The sequence below is a fragment of the Narcine bancroftii genome, chromosome 3 (genome assembly GCF_036971445.1).
Source record: "Narcine bancroftii isolate sNarBan1 chromosome 3, sNarBan1.hap1, whole genome shotgun sequence".
In the NCBI taxonomy this organism is placed as follows: Eukaryota; Metazoa; Chordata; class Chondrichthyes; order Torpediniformes; family Narcinidae; genus Narcine; species Narcine bancroftii.
Genome location: NC_091471.1, coordinates 64,226,012 through 64,245,248, shown reverse-complemented (window position 1 = coordinate 64,245,248; position 19,237 = coordinate 64,226,012). Strand labels below are relative to the sequence as shown.

General features: G+C 41.7%; 1 protein-coding gene and 1 long non-coding RNA gene across 5 annotated transcripts in view; one reads left to right on the top strand and one right to left on the bottom strand.

The window, feature by feature from the left end:
* Window positions 1–9,838, top strand: part of LOC138757219 (calcium and integrin-binding family member 2-like) — a 64,359-nt gene extending 54,521 nt beyond the window's left edge. For all 3 annotated transcript variants that reach the window (XM_069924208.1, XM_069924206.1, XM_069924207.1), the window contains 4 exons: window positions 1,377–1,488; window positions 3,569–3,716; window positions 7,515–7,710; window positions 9,140–9,838. In XM_069924208.1, the coding sequence (XP_069780309.1) occupies window positions 1,377–1,488; window positions 3,569–3,716; window positions 7,515–7,710; window positions 9,140–9,161 (478 nt within the window). In that variant the 3' untranslated portion in view covers window positions 9,162–9,838. The remainder of the gene's footprint in view (window positions 1–1,376; window positions 1,489–3,568; window positions 3,717–7,514; window positions 7,711–9,139) is intronic.
* LOC138757220 (uncharacterized) overlaps window positions 1–19,237 on the bottom strand; it is a 107,112-nt gene that overhangs the window by 71,384 nt on the left and 16,491 nt on the right. The window lies entirely within an intron of this gene.

The following is a 19,237-nucleotide window of genomic DNA, read 5'->3' as shown; positions in this document are numbered from 1 at the left end:
GGGGGGTTTCTAGACCATTTGTCTCATTCATTTCTCCACTGCTATTTTTTATTGTTCCTGCTCATTCCATTGTTTTCAGCTTCTCATTCATTCTAGATCTATTGTTATCCCACCATTTCAAGGAGGTTATCTTTTTGACATAATTGGTGAAGACACGCAAAAATACATGTTTATTTTCTTTCTCCTATCTGAGTCTAGAAGGCAATCGTGTAAACATTTAAAACATTTTTTTCTTTTACATGTTTCCCTAAATGCTTTACATGTATTTCAATATTGCATGCTAAATTGTTTTTGTATTTTAGTTTCCTTTCCTTATCAATTTCTTGGTCTTCCTTTGCTGAATACTAACATTTTCCCTGTCCTTAGGCCTTCTGCTTTATTTTGACAATATTATAAATCTTTTCTTTTGATCTAATGCCATATTTATCTTCTCATTAGCTGGGGCTGGACCACTTTAGCTATCAGGTTTTTGGGTCAGGTATGTTGTAATGTATGATTGAGTTTTATAAAATATTAATCATTGTTTGTTTACTCTCGTATCTTTTGATGCAGTTTCCTAATCTACTAAAGGCACGTCACGCCTACATTTGAAATTTTGTTTTATTTAGTTTTAAGGCTGAATCTCAATATATGATTATATTATGTAGTAAACATTCTTCCTATAGGACCATTAACTACCAGATATTAATTACACCTTACTCATTGCAATGACACTGGATATAAAATGGCTTTCTTCTTGTTGATTTCTCAAAGATGAATCTAGAAGTGTCTCTCATACACTCCTTGACTATTCCCTCTTAGCTATAACCATTGATCTGGTTTGCAGTCCGTATGATGAAAGAATTGACGAGGCCCTCCACTCGATTACCATTGATCTGGTTTGCAGTCTGTATGATGAAAGAATCAACGAGGCCCTCCACTCTATTACCATTGATCTGGTTTGCAGTCCGTATGATAAAAGAATCGACGAGGCCCTCCACTCTATTACCATTGATTTGGTTTGCAGTCCATATGATGAAAGAATCGACGAGGCCCTCCACTCTATTACCATTGATCTGGTTTGCAGTCCGTATGATGATTGAAATTCAATGATTATTGTCTTACCCTAATTTCATGTTCCACTAATTAAAACTATACCATGCACTAACTTCAATGTTTGAAGACCTTTAGAAATGTTCCACTCTTTTTTCAGCTGCATCCACATACTTTCATATCACAATTATTTTACGTTTTTATTAAGATATTGTATGATAAATTGTATCCAAATTTTTCCATTATTTATACGACCTTACTTTATCATTTATCACAATTTGTAACATCCTGGGAAAAATTCATCAATTTTCAGCCACTTTAATTGCATCTTTGTACTCTTCCAGATTATATCAGCGATTCCATGCATTGGCACCACATATTGTTCCTCACCACTTCAACGATAGAGAAGATGTCAAACTACCTCAGCAACTCATCAGCGAGATGCCAGAACTGAAGGTACAAGTGAAAGACTTAATCATGATCTTAAAAATGACATGACTCTTTATTTTTACTGGTTGAAAGTTATGATACCCAGTACATGCTCTATGAGATTGGCTCATATCAACAAGATTTTTAATTTAGAGATACAGCCTGGTAACTGGCCCACTAGCCCCTTCGCCCAAATACACTTAACCTACTAATCCTGTACATCTTTGGAATCTGACATTCAGCCTTTCTCATCTAATGTAAATGAGGGCAGGTAAATAGTTAATTCCAACATCCCAACACTCCACGCTTGTTAGCCACCTTTGCCCTGGACTTCACAGTATGCTCCTAGTGCAGGTGGTCTCCCAATGTTTCATTGTGGTGAAATGAAGCATAGAGTGAGGCTAGAGCAAGGAGTAGGATGGATACATAGAATGGCTACATCAGCTGTCAGGAACTCATCTTCCACTCTTCTTGATCAGTGGTTATCAAACCTGTCATGGCTATTGTATGATTGCGAATGTCTAACATCCGAAATCAGTCAAATTCATTTAGAATCCTTCAAAACTTCACATTAATTTAAAAAATTCATTTACAATTAAACCCTAATGTTATTTAATAAAGGAAACCGCTATTCACTTTTTCCTGGGCAGTCAACTTTTCCCATGCATTTCCATGGGACAGCTGTTCTTTACAATTGAACCAACTGCAGACTCTCAGGCTGGGAAGACAGTAGAAGCTGACTCTGTGTCTTCAGACTCAGGAATCCACTAGGCCTGTTGAGATCAGCTATAGGACAGCTTAAGTAGATATAGTGTTGGTAAATATGAATTTATATGTGTATATGTCAAGGCAGGATATGCACTTAAACAAGAAATTCTGCTGATACTGGTGTCATCTCCAATACATACATATGCTGGAGAAACTCGGCAGGTCATGCAGCATCCATAGGAAGTAATTGAATTTTTCAGGCCTGGGCCCTTCATCAGGATACTGATGCCAATGAAGGGCCCAGGCCCGAAATGTTGGTTACCCTTTACTTCCTTTGGATGCTGCATGACCTGCCGAGTTTCTCCAGCACATCTGTGTATTGCAAGGAGATGTGTTTAGTATTGTCGAGGATTTCTGTGCAACCCTGTTTTGTACTGTGTTTAATGTTGGAAGTCAACTGTACAGCAACCATAACCAGAGGTAATATGCGACCCAATTAAAATGGGAAATTGTGTTCTGTCTGCTGGTGAGGCTGGCACAGTTATTTGAACTCAGGGATTGGGCTATCTGTGCATTAAACCTGCAGCAAAAACTGGAGAAAGTCGTGTTTGGCCCAGAGGATACCAGGAAAGTGCTTCTTTATCACCATTATATCCTGGGAAAATTTAATGCACTATAATTATTTAAGAAGACCATTTTTTTTGAAGATTGCAACTACTGATTTCAGATTTCAGATGTATTGTCAGAGTACATGCATGGCATCACATACAACCTTGAAATTTTTTTCCTATGGACAAGGCAAAATTATCACTTATTGGCAGTGCAAAAAAAAACCGACTCAAAGTACACATGTAAATAAATAAAGAAATGTAAACAAATTGACTTTGTAATACAGAGAGAAAAAAAATCAGTAGAAAGTAAGAGTGCTTAAATAACTCCCTGATTGAGTTTGTTGTTGGAGCCTGATGGTGGAGGGGTAGCAGCTGTTCCTAAACCTGGTGGTGTGAGTCTTGTAGCACCTGTACCTCTTTCCTGATGGTAGAGGTGAAAACAGAGCATGTGCTGGGTGGTGTGGGTCCTTGATGATGCTACTGCTCTCTGATGGCAGAGTTCCCTGTACATGTTCTCAATGGTGGGGAGGATTTTACCCATGATGTCCTGGGCTATGTCCACTACCTTTTGCAGACCATTAAGCTCAGGATCAGGTCTGCACTTGAAGTGATAGTTTTTTTACAAGTACATATACACAATGAATGTCACCAGGCCATGTGATCAGCAAGAGGAAGGGGATGACTATCGGTAGATTAAATTCTGGGTAGCCTAAAGTTCACTACACCATATGAAGTTGATGATATCTTTACAAATGCTGAACCCTCAGGTGATTTTTTTTTTGTTCCAGGAAAACCCCTTTTACCAAAGGATCCTTCGAGTATTTTCCAGAGATGAGCAGGAGATTATGACATTTAATGAGTTTCTAAATATGTTCTCTGCCTTAAGTGATCTGGCACCAAATAATTTAAAGGCATATTATGCATTTAAAATATATGGTAAGTGAATTGTAGCTTCAAAATGAGTAGAAATCATTTGTAAATATTAGTCTTACGTATTACTTGAAAATTCAATTCATTGAACAGTCTATTGTCAACTATATCAGATCAAAATCGAAAGAATAATTTTGCTCAAAGAATGCAAGTGAACTTATTATCAGGCAGGAGAAGTTTATGTTGCTCGAGTATCTTTTATTTTGTGCAACAAGTAGCATTGAAATGTAATGATCCACATAATCTAAAATTGGTAAACTTTGAGAGTAAAATGGAGTTTTAGAAATGACTGGTCATTGAATTGATGTAACAACATCCCTCTCTGTAATTGACCTGGACTTCCTAACAGAAAGATCACAGTCTGTCCTGGTCAGTAGCAGAATGTTGAGCACCGTCACGCTGAGCACTGGTGCACCCCAGAGCTGTGTGCTCAGCCCACTCCTGTTCACACTACTGACCCACGACTGCATTGCCAGATCCAGCTCCCACAATGTCATCAAGTTTGCAGATGGCACAACAGTAATTGGCCTCATCAGCAACAACGATGAGTCGCACTATAGAGAAGAGGTGGAAAATCTCATGAAATGGTGGGAGAATAGCATCCTTGAGCCTTGACATGGACAAGAAGAAGGCGATGATCGTAGACTTCAGGAGGACCAGAAATGACAAACCTCCACTATACACCAATAAATCTGTAGTAGAGAAAGGGGAGAGCATCAAGTTCTTTGGAGTTCACTTAACTAGTGACCTATCATGGATGCTCAACATCTCCTCACTTGTCAGGAAGCGCAACAATGACTGCACTTCCTGAGAAGACTGAAGTGGGCAAGAACTCCGGTCACTATTATGTCAACCGTCTATAGGAGCTTTATAGAGAGTGTCCTGGACGGCTGCATCACAGTGTGGTACAGTTGCTGCAGAGAAAGGATCAGAGAACAATCCACAGGACCATAAGTGTGGCAGAGAGGATCACTGGGGTCTCTCTCCCCCAAATCGACATTATCAACCAGGATTCTTGTCTGAAGAAGATGTGCAAAATAATTGGGAACCCCTTTCCACCCTGCGCACAGCATCTTTCAGCTGCTTTTGTCGGGGAAGAGATACAGGAGTATCAGAGCCAGTGTCACCAGGCTGAGGAACAGTTTCTTCCCACGAGTAGTGAGAACACTGAACTAACTCACACTAACTATTCGAGACTCTCAGATGTACAAAACAATATTAATTATTTATTTGTATGAATGAAATACTTGTCCCGCATATGAATTGTTTGTCTGTATGTGTGTTATGTCTAGTTGTGTGTTTGCATGTTTTGTATCAAGGACTGGAGAACACTGTTTAGTCAGGTTGTACTTTTATGATCAGATTACAATAAACTTGACTTGATTTGAATATGGAGGATGCACATGATCATATAACACAACATAGTAAAATTGCTCCTATGGCTATTAAGGCACAAAGAGACAAGGAGACTTGTGCTGGATTGCAACATTCAACATTCCATAACTTAGCACATGTAGCAACAGCTCCAGTTGAGTTGTTTGTGGTTTCGTTCTGCAATTGAACTTCTTCATATGATGATTCGGTTTACAGATTATAAAAAATGCTGATCAGACAAGGTTGGACCCATAAATCTTTGCTATTAGTATTGGAATGCTGGAGGGGAAACCATGGACGCTCATCTCTGAAAGGATTCTCTTTTGCTTTTCTTTCTCTTATTGTTAGGGGCACCGGGCAATGCTCATGGCAATTCTTTGTTTGCTTTGTACAGAACATAGAATATAGAACACTACAACACAGTACAGGCCCTTCAGCCCTCAATGTTGTGCTGATCCATTTATTCCTTAAAAATAAGTACTAAACCCTCCTTATCCTGTATTTTCCTTCCATCTATCTGCCTGTCTAGGAGCCTCTTAAATGCCCCTAATGTTTCAGCTTCCACCACCATCCTTGGCAAGACATTCCAGGCACCCACAACTCTCTGCATAAAAAACTTACCCCTGATGTCTCCCCTAAACTTCCCTCTCCCTCTCTTCTCTTTGTACTCATGTCCTCTGGTGTTTGCTATTCCTGTCCTGGGAAACATTCACTTTCTGTCCACTCTATCTGTGCCTCTCATAATCTTGAAGACCTCTATTAAGTGTCTGCTCATCCTCTATGCTCCAAAGAAAAAGTTCCCAGTTCTGCTAATCTTGCCTCATAAGACTTATTTTCCAATCCAGGTAACATCCTGATAAATCTCCTCTGCACCCTCACCATAACTTCCACATCCTTCCTGTAATAAGATGAGTAGAACTGAACAAATACTCTAAGAGTCGTCTCACCAGAGATTTGTAGAGTTGCAACATGACCTCTCTACTCTTGAACTGAATCACCTTATTAATGAAGCCCAGCATCCCATAGGCCTTGATAACTATCCTATCAACCTGTGTGGCGACCTTGAGGGATGTATGGACTTGGACCCCAAAGTCTCTCTGTTCATCCACAATCTTAAATAACCAGCCATCAACTCAGCCTTCTAATTTGTCCTTCCAAAATGCATCACTTTACACTTAGCCAGATTGAACTCCATCTACCACTTTTCTACCCAAATCTGCAACCTGTCTATATCCTTTTGTCACCTTCGACAACTTTCTGTTCCATCCACAACTTCTTCAGTCTTCGTATCATCCACAAACTTACTGAGCCATCTTTCCACCTCTTCATCCAGGTCATTTATTAAAATCACAAAGAGCAAGGTTCCCAGAATTGATCCTTGTAATACTCCACTAGTCACTGACCTCCAGGAAAAATACTTTCCTTTCGCTGCAACTCCCTGCTTTCTACCTCCAAGCCAATGTTTTACCCACACAGCCAAAGTTCCATGGGCCCCATGCCTCAAGACTTTCTGAGCAAGTCTCTCACGTGGACCTTGTCAAATGCCTTGCTAAAATCCATACAGACCACATCTACTGCCTTACTTTCATCAATTTATTTTGTTACCTTCTCAAAAAAACCCAGTTAAGCCCATGAGGCACAACTTCCCTTCACACGGCAGGCAAAAGTTGAATTATATCATGCATATAACAATTTTGTGTTATTATATGACAATAAAATAAACTTTGAACCTTATATTTAGCAGCAACGAGAACAGAGCATCTCCTGAGTAGTGTGGATCCTTGATAATTGCTGCTGTTCTCTGACGGCAACGTTCTGAGTAGATGTATTCGATGTTTTGCCTGTGATATACTTGGCCGTGCCTACTACAGTTTGCAGGGCTTTCTGCTCAGAGGCATTGGTGCCCCCATACAAGGCTGTGATCACATTTTCTAGTGCACATCTGTGGAGGTTTGCCAAGGTTTCTGGTGACACACCAAACCTCTGCAAGCTGCTGAGGAAGTAGATGCACTAATGAGCGTTTCTTCAAATTGACATCAGTATGATGTCCTGCATGATAGTGACCCCCCAAGAATTTAAATTTGCTCACCCTCTCCACTTCTGATGCCCCAATGATCATGGGATTGTATATACCTGGTTTTCTTTTCCTAAAATCTCCAATCAGGTCATGGTGACATTGAGTGAAAGGTTGTTGTTAATACAGCGTTCAGCCAATTTTTCATTCACCCTCCTATATGCTGACTCATCACCCCTTTTTATACAGCTCACTACTGTGGTGTCGTCGGCAAATTTGTAGACTGAGTTGCTCTGAGCCATTCGGTTATAGATATAAAGCAAGAAGAGCAGGGGGCTAAGTTATAAACAAATTATTGTCTCACTGCTGAATTCTCCATGAAATAAACCATTGTACCTGTGTCATATTTTGCATAGACTTCAATGATGATAACTTCATTTGCCAATCTGATCTGGGAGTAATGCTTGACCAACTGACAGGTAAGGAGCTGTCAAAAGAAGAATGCCAGATGGTGCGCGACAAAATCATAGAGGAAGGAGACCTGGATGGCGATGGGAAACTTTCTTTCACTGACTTTGAATATATGATCATCCGTGCCCCAGATTTCATGAGGTAATTTCAAAGTCAATCAAATAAGTTTTTATTGCTGCTTTTAATTTCAAACATTTCATGAACCATATGCTAGGCAATTACACTGTACACAGAGCTAAGAGCTAAAATATAAGATGGAAACTTTCATGCCTAAACCTTTCTGGAGTGTACCTGTGCTCCTAATGGGACACCGAGCACATTCAGTCACATTGTGAAGTACATTCATGGTCTTGGTTTTGAATTAATGTTAAATTCATATATAGCAGTGGGCGGCAGACTTTTTAAACCATCGACCTCTTCATGGAATCCTTGATCTCTCATCGACCCCCCCAAAACATGTAAAATAAATAAATAAATAGATATTATCAATAATAAGTTTCTCTATGGCCTAGACATTTATCACCCCCAGGTGTCAATAGAGACCACTTTGCTGACCCCTGATATAGAGGATTGATTTGGGAAGAAAAATATTGCAGGGGAATAGTTTCAGAGGCAGGAAGGAGAATTAAGACCAGGATCAACTTGAAATAAGAATCACGAAAGGAACTGGGGAATTAGCAGTAAACATAGGTTAGTGAGCACTGGCAGGTTGTGTCAGCAAGTTAGGTTGAGTGGAGCCGTCTTCGATGCGCTCAATCCTTTTTTAATAAAAATATTTACAACATTTCTGGCCATTGAAACCTGTGCCACCCAATTGCACCCATTTAACCTATAACTCCTCGTTTTAGAGGGTGGGAAGAAACCGGAGCACCTTAGGGAAACACACAGGTCACAGGGAGAACATACAAATCCCTAACGGACAATGCCGGATTCAAACCCAGATTGTTGGCAAATAATAGTGCTTCGCTAACTGTGCTACCCATGGGAGAACATTCACAAAATCATCTGAAAGTTCAAATGCCATAGAAGAGAGTTTTACCAGCAGATGATTTGAGGCAGGGTGAACATGGGAAATTCATAAAGAGGGAGGTAAACTGTTATGTAATAAATAAGATAATTGATACTTTTTGTGATTTTAAAAAGTTTTAGACTTTGCCTGAAGTTGTGACCAGGGAGAAGAATGAATCAGTGATAACTCTGCTCTTAGTAGCAATGGCCATTGACAATAGTGTGAGTAATTTTAATAGGAGTTATCCAAGTAACAGTCCTTTGGACCTAAAATGTTTTAATTGCACAGTTTTGCCATTGTCTCCCATTTTAATGGAAAGATTTTAGTCAAAATTCAATATTTTTGTTTGAGGATGAGTACTGAGTTTATGGTCACATGCATGAGTACTCTTGCTTGTTGCAGCCACGCAGGTACATAAAGCATGTAATTCTGGCAGGATATCAGGCTCTCAATAGATTATTAAAAAGACATTGTTTTATCCAATTAGGGCCATTTGCTTGCTTATGTTACGCTTTCTAAAGAGTTCAATATTAAAATCTATTTTAATTTTATTTTCAACAGCACTTTCCATATTAGGATCTAAAGCAGCAACTTTTCATAAAGCACAAGAGATATCAGTATTGGTTGCACACAATTACATTTCATGCTACTTTGCAACCTCTTTCTGCCGCCACAGATTCCATGACTACAATCTAAGACAAGATTTCTATTATGCGCTTTGTACCAAATGACAATGTCTTGAAACTAATTGTCTGAACTTTAAGGTTTTCCAAGGTTCAAATCCTACTCATCTTATTGCTGCATTTGAATTAAAGGGAAAGCCTTAACAAAATAATTCTTATTTTAAATAATTAATTATGCCAAACAGAAAGACACTTTAAAGTGCATGTTTCAGGGTATTTTGGAGACTTATCACGCTCCATTATTCATTTAGAATATGAGTTAGATTACTGGATTCAGTAATCATGTGAGAAATCCTGCAGAATTATGTGCAGTACATTGGAAGTCTGAAAGAAAAGTATGATTCATTATGTACTGTTTAGATTGAACAAGATGGTCCAGTACACGGTCTGTAAGGAAAGATGCTCATTAAAGTGATTATGTCTTCAAATAACCCTTTTTGAATGATTGTATTGAGTGTACTTTTCACCAAAATTTGATTTCTCCATCCTCCACACAACTCATCAAGAGGATGGCAAGATCGAGATTTTCTAATATCCAAAAATATTGTTTAAAAACTAACTGTGAGAGCCTCTAATAAATTTGGTTAAAATCAATGAAAGCACTTCATTTTATTTATTTTTGTGCTTGGATTCTAGTCTCACTACTGCACGTTGCTTCATATTATCAAAACCAGACAGAAAAATGCCCATGACCGTAATGTTTTAATATAAATAGAAACTGTTGGGGGAGGGTGCTCAGTTTCCACAATGTGGATGAGGGCCACAAAACATTATCTTTATTGTGGTATTGTGGAGTGTAACAGGAAGATAGATGCTAAATCATAGGTTTTTTAATCTAACATGTATGCACTCTGTTTGATTGGCCACATTGCAAACCTCTGAGCCCAGTCTCCTCCATATTCAATTGACTTCAATATATTAGAGCCCACCTCACTGACAAAAGGCAAAGGAGGAAAAACCCAACACCCAACCCAAATTTTCCCCTGCAACCGCTGCAACCGTGTCTGCCTGTCCCGCATCGGACTTGTCAGCCACAAATGAGCCTGCAGCTGACGTGGACATTTACCCCCTCCATAAATCTTCGTCCGCGAAGCCAAGCCAAAGAAGATTAGAGGCTCAACATTTCTTTTTCTTTTGCTTTCAAAAAAATGCAAGCAAAATTTCTAGCTGACTTCCACTTGTTCAAAATGTAGTTAAAGTCTCTTTGAGGGTGACAGAACCACCCTCTTATTTTCTCTCTCCTATACTTTGCAAGTACCTGTCCAAACACCTTTTAAGCAAATGTAAATGTATTTGCCTCGACAACCTCCTCTGGGAGCTTATTCCAGATATACACCATTTCTATGTAGAAAAACATACCCAAGTCTCCTTTAACTTTCTCCCTTCTCACTTTAAAACTGTACACACGGTTTTTAGACTCTCCTGCCTGGGGAAACTGTCTTTCCTATCTTTTCCCCTCATATTTTAGAAACCTTTATGTTATGCCCCAGCCTCCTACATTGCAGAGAAAATAAGCCCAGAGTATTCAACCTTTGGTTATAAATAGAGCCCTCGAGGCAACATTCTGGTGAATCTCTTAATTTAATTTTAAATTTAGTGATACAGCATAGTGACAGGCCTTCCAGCCCACAAGCCTGTGCCACCAAATAGACCAATTAACCACAAACCCCATACGTTTTTGAAGGAAACTCACGCAGAGATGGGAAGAACACCCAGACAGAGCCGGATTCGAACCTAGGTCTCTGGCACAGTAATAGCATCACACTAACCTGCACTCTATCTATGGCCACCACATCTTTTCTGCAGTGGAATCTAATCAGTATGTCGTCTAGCTGAACTTGATGTGAATTAATTGAGGTTTATTTTTTACAACTATCTTTGATTTTCTCAGGTGTATGCGCCATGAAGACAGTTGTTCATCTGATGTTTATGAATTAAGTAACAAGTTTTCATAACGGGATTTTAACTTTACAAATATTGAATGGGAAAGGTATAGTGTGAAAGGTCTAGGTTGGGTGGAATTTGTCACATGTGTTCAGGAAAGTTTCCTCTGGCAGTATATAGATGGTCTTAAAAGGGAGAGGACAATGTTTGATCTTGTCTTAGGAAACTGGGGAGGGAAAGAGGATGAAGAAGAATTGAGTTGTAAATGTGTATATGGATTTCAGCAAGGCATTTAATAAGGTAGGATGTTCTGCTAGGTTAGATTGCATGGGATCCAGGGTGAGACAGCAGAATAGATGGGAAATTGGCTTCATGGTAGAAAGTAGAGGGTGATGGTGGAAGGTTGTTTTTTAGACTGGAGCCCTGTGACTAGTGGTATGCCACAGGGATCAGTGCTGGTCCCATTGCTGCTTGTCATCTACATCAAAGATTTAGATGAAAACATGGCATAATCAGCAAGTTTGCAGATACTGTAGATAGTGAAGCTGGTTGTCAAACATTGTAGCAGGATCTTGATCAATTGGGCAGTTAGTCAGAGGAATGGTGATGGAACTTAATACTCAGAAATGTGAAGGGTTGCATTTTCAGAGGCCTAACGTGGGTAAGACCTTCACAATGAATGATTGGGATCTAGGGGGTGTTGTAGACCAGAGTGATCTCAGGCTACAGGTACAAAAAGTGGCATCTTGAAGGTAGTCCAAAAGGTTTTTCGCACATTGGCCTTCATTAGTCATTGTATTGAGCATAGAAGTTGAGAGGTCATGGTTGATCACATTGGTGAAGCCCCATTTGGAGTATAGTGTTCAAGTTTGGTCACAGGGCTACAGGAATGATGTTGTCAAGCTGGATAGGGTGAAGAGAAGATTTACAAGGTTGTTGCCAGGACTTGGGGGCCTGAGTTATAGGGATAGGTTGATCAGGCTAGCGCTTTAATCCTTGGCGTGTTGGAGGATGTAGGGTGGTCACATAGAGGTGTCTAAAATCATGAGAATAGATCAGGTGAACATGGAGTTTTTGCCCAGAGTAAGGAAACCAGTAACCAGAAAAGACCAGGGTGAAAATTAACAAGAATCTGAGGGGTAACCTTTTTTTACACAGACAGTGGTGACTGTATGATTCGGGCTGACAGAGGAGGTTGTTGAAGCAGGAACTATTGCAATGCAGTAGAAAAATTGGACAAATACATGTATAGGATGGCTTTAGAGGGATATGGGCCAAATGTGGGCGGGTGTGACTGGGACATTTTGGACGTTGTGGGCAAGTGGGAATCTTGGGAGTCTGTAATTGGCATTGCCGTAGTTGTAGAGTCATGCAGCGTGGAAACAGCTACGGCAATGCCAATTACAGACTCCCACAATTCTGCTGCCATTGTACCCACCTGCATTCTTCTATCTGGCCCTTTCTTTTGCTATTTATCTTTTGTTTAAACACTTAGTGTTTTGATCCATTATGGATTTGCCTGCTACGAAAATGTGATCCTGTGACTCAAGTTGCAACTTAGCCCACAAAAGGGCAGAACACTCGGGCAAGAACAAACGTAAAAGCTTGTCTGGCTGCGTTTTCAATCTAAATTTCAATTCAATTAATTAAAATTCATGTACTTTTATCCCTTGAGTCTTTCAGCGTAATAAATCTATCATCAAAATGAAATGTGCTGCAGAACAAGTACAACCCAACCAAATTATTTATAAAAGGATTAATTAGATCAAGTTGAGTTAAGCAATGCCAGTTTGAATTACATTGAAAATGCTCAACCACAGTATAGTGTTTAATCAGTGATATCTGAGGCAAAGATTCAAAGGCATGTTTCCTCAATCCATGTTTCATCTTGTGATACAAGAGTGCAGATCCCTAGTCAAGTTCAAATTTATTTGTACAGTGAAAATGGTTCGTTTTCAAGAGGAGTCCAATCTAATGTGAATACAGCCATACAGAGTAGAAGAGTAAGAGCAAGATACTGTGTGTCATGTTACTTGAAAAGATCAAGTAACAAGGGCAGGAGGCAATTGTCTTACTGTGAGGAGCCAGCCGGCCATGGAGAAAAAAACTGTCCTTGAACCTTCTCTCTGAGGGGAGGAGGGAGAAGAGAGTGTTGCTGTGGTGTGATGGGCCCTTCCGTTTGTTGGCTGCCTTTCCTGTGCAGCAGAAGGTGTAGATGGTTGATGGAGGTGAGTGTGATGTTCTGAGCTACATTCACCACCTTCTGCAGTTTCTTCTGATCTTGGGTGGAGCAGCTCCTGCAACCTAGTCAGCCATTGAATTGGAAGAGACAAAGTCTGCACTTTCACAGGACGAGGCCAACTCGAAAACTAAGATTAATATCAATATATGCATCCTTACCATAGCTCACATGAGAAACAAATCAACATAATAAAAATACATGGTAGAAGTTCTCAAACAATTTAAATAATTTTTGCAATTGGTGTTACAATTTTAAAAAATGAGTCACACAGTGCATAGGAGAAGGGGCTGGTTTAAACTAGGAAGTATCTCCAACTCTAACAACAATTCCATCTTCCACCACTGCTGACTGCCAACTCAGGTTGATTTACTCCCACGATTCCATCACAAGATTCCTTAATCTCGAAGGATTATCAGAGGTAGCTGGTGATAATATAATTAGCAAGTAGAATAGGACACAAAAAGTGTTCATGATAAACAACACAACTAACAACAGAAGGAAGACATCGCCTCAGGCCCACAAGTGCAGTACTCCGTTAATACTGAAGCAATGACTCTTACTGTGGTAAACCATTGTTACATATAATTGTCTGGTCAGGCACAGTGATTGGCCAGTTGCACCTGTGGCTCCTCCCCACAGGCTCCTGTATAAAGGTGACTGTTCCACAGCCCCCTGAAGCTCAATGCAGGACAACCAAATAGTATGGATGTGCTTGTGTTCTTAAATGAATAAAAGCCTATTGGTTTCTTTACAATAGACTTTCGAGTAACTGATGGTGCATCAATTTTATTCACAAAGTTTTTTTTACAATGGAGCAGATCCTGAAGCCAGAAAAACTGGAAATCGACCCTCAATCGCCTGAGGCATCCACCAACTTTGAGCGTTGGCTGAACTGTTTTGAAGCATTCCTGCAGGCCTCCTCTACCATTGTGCGATTGGAGACTGACAAACTGCATGTCTGCACTCTTGGGTCGGCACCCTGGTGTTCTTCATGATCAGGGATGCTACAACAAACTAGGAAGCCGTGGACATTCTCAAAGGACAGTACCTGTGTAAAATCAAAGTTGTCTATGCCAGACATCTCCCAGTGACTTGAAAACAATGACCCAGTGAGTCCAACACCGAACGCAAGGCCATGTCTGCCAAGGAGTACACAGAGGACCTGATCTGGGATGCCTATGTCTTGGTGATCAGGTTGAACTATGTCCAACAGAGACTCCTGGAGCAAGGGAGCTCAGTCTGTAGAGAGCAGTTGAGCTGGCAGGTACACTGGGGGTGGCTCTCCAGAACATGAAGGCCTACTTGTCTGACAATGCAGCCACCTTGTTGTTACCCTGGGTGCCACCATCTTGGGACATGCCGCCATCTTGCGTGCCATCTTTGGGACCCAGCAGCGTCACGTGCAGGCTGCCATTTTGGACACCACTGCCGCCCACAACAGCGATATGCAGTAACCCAATACTGGCCTCCATCACACTTGATCAGGACAGCCCACATCAACTTGCCAGGTCGATGATGGATATTCAGGTAAATGGCCACGTGATGAGTTGCTTAGTCAATAGTGGAAGCACGGAGAGCTTCATCCACCTGGACACAGTGCGGCGTTTTCCTCTCACAGTACTGCTGGTGAACCAGAAGGTCTCCTTGGCATCCAGGTCGCACATAATGGATGTCCAGGACTTCTGCATAGTGACTCTAATGGTGCAGGGTACTGAATATAAAGACTTTAGTCTAATTGTAATGTTGCGGCTCTGCGCTGTTGGGACTGGATTTTCAGTGTCACCTTAAAAGCATGACAATGGAGTTTGATGGGCCCCATCCACCCCTCACTGTATGTAATTGGCAGGTTTTGAACCAGCAACCCCTCCACTCACCACGCACGACCTGTAGGCTCTCCACACTCAAAATTGCCTCCCATCACTATTCGCCAACCTCACTCCCAACTGTAAACCCATCACCACCAAAAGTAGGCGGTACAGTGTTGGGGACAGGGCTTTCATCCGGGCAGAGGTACAGCGCTTACTCAAGGAGGAGAGTCATTGAAGCCAGTTCCAGCCCATGGAGAGCGCAGGTAGTGGTAGTATGAAATAGGGAAAACAATAGGATGGTCATCGACTATATTCAGACCATCAACAGATACACACAATTGGATGCATACCCCCTTCCACACATTGCTGACATGGCCAACCAAATTGCCCAGTATCAGGTCTTTTCGACCATTGACCTGAAATTGGCATATATCCATCCACCCAGAGGACCACCTCTACCACCTCTACCCTTTCCTCCGGGTCCCCTTTGGTGTCACGAATGGCATATTGGTCATCCAGCAGGAGATGGAATGGATGGTGGATCAGTATGAATTGCAGGCTACTTTCACATAGCTTGATAATTTCACTATCTGTGGCCATGACCTGAAGGACTATGACACCAATCTCCAGAAATTTCTCGAAACAGCCAAGCTCCTTAACCTTACATAGAACAAGGGTGTGTTTTGCACAACTTGTCTGGCCACCCTTGGCTGTGTCATGGAGAATGGAGTCATTGGCCCAGACCCTGACCACATGTGGACACTCCTGGAGCTTCCCCTCCCACACAGCCTCAAGGGCCTGAAAAGGTGTCTTGGGTTCTTATCTTATTAAGCTCAATGGGTCCCAAATTATACGGACAAGGCCTTCCCCCTCATCAAATCTACATCCTTTCCCCAGGTTGCAGAGGCCCAGGCTACCTTCAATTGCATTAAGACAGATATCGCTAAGACCACAATGTATTCTGTGGATGAATCCACCCCATTTCAGGTGGAAAGCGATGCCCTAGCAGCAACCCTTAACTCTCTTTTCACGTACCTACAGGGCCCTAAAATTCGACACTCCTCAGTTGAGAAAGAGGCCCAAACCATTATCAAGGAAGTGCAGCACTGCTGCCATTACCTGGCTAGTAAGAGATTCCCCCTGCTGACTGATCAATGCGCAGTTGTGCTCATATTTAACAATCAAAAATGACAAATACTGAGGGAGAGGATTGAACTGTCCACCTACAATTATGACATTTTGTACTGGCTGGAGAAACTTAATGAGCTGCCAGATGCCCTGTCCCGTGGGACTTGTGCCAGTGCACAGATCAACTGACTGCAAAACCTCCACAATGATCTCTGCCACCTGGAGTTACCAGGTTTTTTCACTTTGTCAAAGCATGCAACCTGCCATATTCCATTGACGAGATCAGGTCCACGACAAAGAACTACCAGGTCTGTGCTGAATACAAGCCGCACTTCAACCACCTAGGCAGGGCACAACTAATTAAAGCCACCCGCCCCTTTAAGCGACTCAGTGTCGATTTTAAAAGACCCCTGCCCTCAATGTGTATTTTCTTTACATCATTGATGAATACTCCCATTTTCTATTTATCATCCCCTGCTCGGACATGATGCTGCCACAGAATCAAGGCCCTGAGCAGCCTCTTTACTCTGTTTGGCTTCCCCAGTTATATCCACAGTGACCGGGGCCTTCCTTTATGAGTGACGAGCTGCGTCTATACGCAGGACCACAAGTTACAACCCCCAGGATAATGGGCAAATGGAGAGGGAGCATGCTACGGTTTGGAAGGCTGTTTTCCTAGCCTTGCGGTCTAAGGGGTTCTCAGTCTCCTACTGGCAAGAGGTCTTCCCAGAGGCACTCCACTCCATCAGGTCCCTGCTATGTACGGCCATAAATGTCATACCACATGAACATATGTTTTTCTTCCCCAGGAAATCTGCGACTGGGACCACACTACTGATGTGGCTGACATCCCAGGGGCTGACCTACTCCGGAAGCATGTGAGAGCCATAAGTCTGACCCCCTGGTCCTCCATGCCAACCCCCAATATGCCTACATGGTATATCCGGACAGACACAAAGTCAACGTCTCTGTTGGGGACTTGGCTCCCTCATGAGCCCTGGAGGCCATGGCTGTACCCCCCACACCCCCCACCTTCACTGTGGAACACACATAATACACTTGACACATGGTTCCTTGCCTCTATCCCGAGGGAGGTTACACTGGACTCATTGGCACCTACCCACCAGTTGAACACTGATGAGAATGTATAGGCACCCAAGACCATCCAAGGCCCTGTTGTGGCACTGTAGCCACAACCAGGACTACAACGGTTCCAGTGAATGACCAGATCACCTATAAGACTGAACTTGTGTCTTTGATTTGTAACTTTGTAAGCTCCACTTCATCCTGCTGGACTCTTTTTAAAAACAAGGGGTGAATGTGGTAAACCATTGTTATGTGTAATTACCTGGTCAGGCACACCTATTGGCTGATTGTACCTGTGGCCCCTCCCCACAGGCTCCTGTATAAAGGTGACTGTTCCACAGCTACCTGCAGCTCAGTGCAGGACAACCAAACAGTAGGGTTCTTTAAACAAATAAACATTATTCAATATTAACTGTCTTGTAGAGATACACAACTTTTTTTTTATAATGAGAATATTTCATTCTGAGATTGTGCAATGTGACCACAGGGTTCTTGTATTCTTAAGTGAATAAAAGCCTATTGGTTTCTCTACTATAGTCTTTAGTGCATTACCTATGATGCAAAACGTCACCACCACTGGTTTTACCCTACTCCACCACTCTCCCCGCCACTGCCACCTGCTACCCTCCACTCCCCCTCCACCCCTCCCCACCTTCCCTGCAGCTTAACACACTTCTTTTATCTCCTTCCCAGTTCTGATAAAGGGCCTTCCACCTGCATTGTTAACTCTGTCCATAGATGATGTGATGGAATTACGAGACTAATTCAACTTTTTAATCCGATGTCTGAGTTGGCAGACAGCAAGAATGGAATTTGGAACTGTTGCCAGGTTGGAGATAGACTATCCAATTCAAACCTGCAAATATATCACCTTCTTCTATACACTGCACAATTCTTTTACAAAAATGATATCGTGGAGTATTTGCACCATTTTATGTTTTTACTTTAGATTTCCATCTTCTGCTGATTTCTCTTGATGTTCACTTCAATGCAATTCCTTTGCTGAGTTTTGGGCGCTACCAGTTGCCCCAATAATACACAGACAAAGACTGAGGGGAACAATAGGCTTTATTACACTAGAGATGGCTGGCCCGGGTTAAGGTTAGGGAAATGAGGAGAGGAAGAGGGGACTCGACCTTTATGGCCTGGGTCACATGGGAGGAGTCCAGGGAGGAGTCTAGGAGAGGATGACATCAGGAGGGCGGGCCAGCCGGTACATACAACTATATTATTACACTGAGGCATGTAGTGTATCTGATTTCCCCTTCAGGGTTCCAGGTGACAGCCTGGTGAAGGTTGAAGCTTTGTATTTCCACATTCCTCTTTTAAAATCAGAGCCATTTCATGGAGCCCTTCTGCCATGCAATATATAGTTACATCTAGGGCATGTGCCTGATCAACTACAAATTTAACCTGAAGTGGAAACTCAGAGGCGTACTGCACAGAACAGCCCCTTCAGACCAACACAGCTATGCTAACTAAATGACATTCTAGGTTACTCCCATTCGTCTGCATTTGGACCATATCCTTCTGAGCCCTTTCTACCTATTTATCTGTCCCAATGCCTTTACAATGTCAAAGCTGAACCTGTTTCTGTAGCTTCCACTGGCAGCTTGTTCCATCCTCTGAGTGAAGTTACCTTGTAGAAATTGAGAGCAAGCTAAGACTACTGGAACAGATTTCATTTCTATTTTGCCATCAGAACTCTTATGAACTCTGAAAAGCCACAGTACTGCATCACACAACGCACATTATCTTAAAAATTGGTTAATCTCTCATTGAGAGTTATCGATATATACACGAGATAAATGATGAATCTAACTTTTCA